Source organism: Emys orbicularis, chromosome 4, assembly GCF_028017835.1.
Source record: "Emys orbicularis isolate rEmyOrb1 chromosome 4, rEmyOrb1.hap1, whole genome shotgun sequence".
Classification (NCBI taxonomy): Eukaryota; Metazoa; Chordata; order Testudines; family Emydidae; genus Emys; species Emys orbicularis.
Window position 1 is genome coordinate 52,909,482 of NC_088686.1, and position 4,691 is coordinate 52,914,172.

The 4,691-nt window shown below is 45.0% G+C and overlaps 1 protein-coding gene across 1 annotated transcript; it reads right to left on the reverse strand.

The window, feature by feature from the left end:
* Positions 1-2,229: 2,229 nt before the first annotated feature.
* FOXG1 (forkhead box G1) lies at positions 2,230-3,630 on the reverse strand. The gene has a single exon (XM_065404146.1). It carries the CDS (start codon positions 3,628-3,630, stop codon positions 2,230-2,232), a length of 1,401 nt encoding a protein of 466 aa, XP_065260218.1.
* Between the last annotated feature and the right edge of the window lie 1,061 nt (positions 3,631-4,691).

Genomic DNA, 4,691 nt, shown 5'->3' on the forward strand with positions numbered 1-4,691 from the left:
TGAGAAGTAGCCGGCTTATTGCATTACTGCAGAACACATTTCAGACTATACAATTGTAACAAATGAACAACTTGTCTTCCACGGACTCACTGCGGGATCCAATTAGTTCGTAAACCTTTTTGCACAAGTTTTCTAATTATTTTCAAGAGTTGCGGCTTTCATAGGATTTCTTAAAATCATCAAGAAACTGATTCTTTTTAGGATCAAGTACTGCATAAGAAAGTAGTAACATTGCCCCCTTAAAGCAAAAGGATCAATTCTCCATCAAATGAAAGATACTTACGTACGTACGATTTTATATGCTAGTGGGCTTCCAGTGAATATTTATCGCTGGAGGACAGAATGTGTAAAAGATTCATTTTATTGCTTCAAATTTAAACTGATAATTATTTTTGAAAATCTTAAACATTGCTATGCAATCCATTACATCATGTGACCACTTCAGCACTACCTTTCACTGTAATATACTGCAACTTCAGCACATCTTTATTAGACTCTTTAATCGCGGTGAAGGGCGGGCGGGAGTGGGGGGGGGGGGGAAGGAGAGAGGAACAGCCATAGGAACAATAAATGGTGACTGATAACTATGAATACTTTTACAAATATTTTAAACAAATGTGTTTGCAGCATTAAAAGTGCATATGCTTCCTGAACCGTCTTTTTTTTTTTTTAAAGGAAAGGATTGTCGTTTTATATGTATACACATGTATTACATCTAGCTATATCTATCCATATATAAGCCAAATACGGAAATTAAACACCTTATACAAAATATATAGAAATGTAAGCCATGTATATATCCTCAATTGACTTAAAAATAAAATTAATCCTTTCAGAAGAATTATTCCTTGAATTAGTTTTGGAAATTATCACGAAGTTATATATATATATATATATATATATATATATATATATATATATATATATATATATATATATATAGTATGTATATTTAAATGATCTATTTTATACACTTATATATTTACATAAACTTAAGGTGTAACGTCTGTGCCGCCTCTAATTTAATACATAGTATAGTAACTAGGGCCATATCGTACTAAGTTTTTAAGCAGAACTCCTCATTGAAGTCAATAGGGAATTCTGATTAAAAAAAAAAAACCTAGTAGCTTTTGATTAAATAGCCTGCTCCTTTAAAAATATATAATGTAGATTAAAAAAAAATACAACGTGAATTAAGAAAATAGGAGCATGTGAAAAATGGGGGCCTACCTATCTAGCACTTTGAATTCACTATAGCTTTAATGCCTTTTGCATATTAATTCTATTTAATAAAAGAGACAAAAAACTATCAAGTATATATGAATTTAGCCTATTTTTTTATTTCTGTGCGTTCATAGTAAACATTTTTGTAAGTGACAAACACGGGCATATGACCACAGTATCACAATCAAGAAATTTTAAGACGACATTAACAATCACTCAAATTTATGCGGCATTTGCGCAACACAGGTTACATATTTGCAAGGTTTACCTATAAGTACAATAGGTATTAACATTTCACTACATTTAGAAAAAAAATAAAGGTGACCTGTTAGTGACCACATACATCAAAATATACACAACACAAACTGAAGGCAATCATTAATTTTGTCCCCTTCTGATTCATTTGAACGGGCAGTGCTGCAAGCTGAAACAGTGTTGTTGTTTTAAATTACTTCGTACACTGAGTGCATTTTCTAAAACCCAATCTTTGGTCTAAAAGTAAACAAAAATCAAAAAATCAGTTCATTAAAGAAAAGGACAAAATAATCAATGGCCAAAATGTAGTTCTTGGGCATCTTTTACTATTACTTCTGCTTAAATACAAATTACATTTTAATTTTTTCATTGTTTTAATAAATTTAGTATTTTTTCAAGGTCTGCATCCACCAGCATATCCATGATAACTTATAATACTGCAAACATGGAAAATCTGGAGGTTTAGGGATAGACTTTTGAATAAAAATTGCAAAGCAGTCACTATTTAGATACACATTCTACTATAATTTTGACTTCCAAACTTCATAGTCTACAATGTCATCTCCCCACATTGCACCTTGCTGACATTCCTCACCTTGTTGGAATAATAAACAACCCTAAAGACTGAACAAACGTACAGAAAATGGGGGACTTAATAAAAAATACCTGGACTTTTCTGTTTTTCTTTTAATTATCATTTACAATGCAAATGTGTGTAAAATGTTCACTTACAGTCTGGTCCCATGGATGTTAATGTATTAAAGGGTTTGAAGAAGACCCCTGATTCTGATGTGTGAAATAATCAGAAAGTCCCCCGGAAAGTCCTGTTGTAAAACTTGGCAAAGAAGGTCTTAAGGACTCACAAGGGAGAGTGGAGGGCGCCTGTGGAGACGTGGAGGAGGAGGCTGCCCTGGCCGTCATTGAAGTGCTGCTTTGAGAAGTCATTGAAGGGTGAGGAACATGGGGGAAAAAGTAACTTGTCTGTCCTGCTAGAAGGTTTACAGAGCAAGGGTTTAGGGAATAGGTGCCAGAGCAGGGGACTGACAAGCCACATGGCACTGAGGCGGCCAGAGCTGCTGCTGTGAGGTGATGAGTGGCATAAGGTATCTCTCCATTGACTAGTCTATCAACACTTAACCCATTAGACGTGGAAAAGGAGTGGTTGTTTCCCAAAGAGTTTTGAGTCAACACTGAACTGTAGGGCATGGGGTGGCTGGGGTAGGCGGACGTGGTCCCATTGTAACTCAAAGTGCTGCTGGCCCGGGGGTGGTGCAGGGAGAGGAAAGGGGACATAGGCCAATACAAAGATCCAGCCCTATCCATGAATGTCAGTCCGGTGGAGGTGAGCCGAGCGCCTCGCTTGAAAGCTAGCTTGGCCCGGGAGGTGGTGGATCTCCTGCGGAGCTTGCCCGTGGTCCCCCCAATGAAGACGTCGTCGCTGGAAGGGTCCAACATCCAGTAGTTCCCTTTGCCCGGGTCGTCGTAGTGGCGGGGCACCTTGACGAAGCACTTATTGAGGGAGAGGTTGTGGCGGATGGAGTTCTGCCAGCCCTGCTTGTTCTCCCGGTAGTAGGGGAAGTTCTTCATGATGAACTCGTAGATGCCGTTGAGGGTGAGGCGCTTCTCGGGGCTCTGCCGGATGGCCATCATGATCAGCGCGTTGTAGCTGAACGGGGGCTTCTCGTACTTGCCGTTCTTCTTCTCCCCTTCCTTGCCGCTCTCCCCTTCCTTGCCCCCCTCCGCCGCCCCCTTCTTCTCCTCCGCCGCCGCCGCTTTCTCCTTCTCCTCCAGTTCTGCGGCTGCCGCGGCCGAGCCCGGCTCCCCCTTGCCCGGCAGGATCTCCTTGGCCACCTCCAAGGTGCCAGAGGTGGTGGCCGCAGCCGCCGCCGCAGCCGCCACCACGGGGGGCTGCAGGAGGAGCTGGCTCTTCTCCTCTTCCTCCTCGGCCGGGGCAGCTCGCTGGGGCTGCTGCTGCGGGTGGTGGTGGTGGTGGTGGTGATGGTGGTGGTGGTGGGGGTGGTGGCTGTTGTGGTGGTGGCTGTGGCTGTTGTGGTTGTTGTCGCTCTGGACGGCTTCGGGCACCAGGCTGTTTATGCTAAAGGAGGATTTCGGCAGCATTTTCACTTCCTTCCTATCTCCCATGTCCAACATCACACACTAGTCTGTGGGGGAAAGTTGCTGCAGCGGCCCAGTGAGCAGCGCGCGGGGTGGCGGTGGAGGTGGCGGCGGCGGCCGAGCTGGGCAGCGAGGTGGCGGCACCCCGGGCTGGAGCAGCAGCAGTGCAGTTGGACCGCAGTCGCAGGCGCTGGCAAGGCATGTAGCAAGGACAGGAGCCGCCGGGGAGGGAAGAGGAAAAACAAACCCCGATCCCCGCTCGGAGCCACTGAGCACAATCACAGCCCCGTTCAGCACTCCTGCATGGTGCCCGGTCCCCCCGCTTCCACCAGAGCCCGGGGGGGACAGCGGCAGCCGGGCGGGTCGGCGGCGCAGAGCAGCAGAGGCAGCTATAGAGACAGCTTTAGCCACAATTAATTTCAGAGCTACAGACACACGCTAGGGCTGTAAAAAAATTTTTGGTTTAACCTTTTCCACCGGTCGCCCAATCAGAAACCTCGGCGTGCAGGAGCGTCTCTCCCGGAGCCAGCCAATCAGGACTCCCCTCTCCTCCTCTTCCCTCACCCCTTCTCTCTCCTCCTCCTGCTCCCCCCACCCTCCAAGCACCGCCAAAGCCCCCTGCCGCGCAGGGATACCAGGGGAAGGACGCATCGCCGCGGAGGCTTACCTTTTTCATTCTTCCCTCTCCCCTACACTCCACTCCTCTTTAACCAACACTTCCCCATCCCAGTGTTTTGGATAATTTTAGTTTTATACCTCAATATTTTTTCTAAGCGATTAAAGTTTGCTTCTATCTTTTTTTTTTTTAAGGAGAGGAAGGTGAGAGGTTGGGGAAGGGGGCATGAGAAGGCAATGGTGGTGGCGGCGCTGGGAGAGGAGAGGTACTACTTTGCGGAGCCAGGCACTGTCTGTCGGCGCAGTGTATTCTTTTAGGCCCCTTGTGTTGATTAGTTTTTACTTTTGAAAACATCAGTTTTAAGGGACAAATATTTTTTGGAGCTTGCTTTAGAAACAAGTTTTGGGAGGGTTTGTTCACCTCCCCCCCGGGTATGTTTGTTTTGCTCTGTTGGTTTTATGTCGCAGGGGGCTGTTTCTTT

Excerpts from the sequence above, each read along its gene's own strand:
- FOXG1 (XM_065404146.1), bottom strand. The coding sequence starts at position 3,630 with ATGTTGGACATGGGAGATAGGAAGGAAGTGAAAATGCTGCCGAAATCC.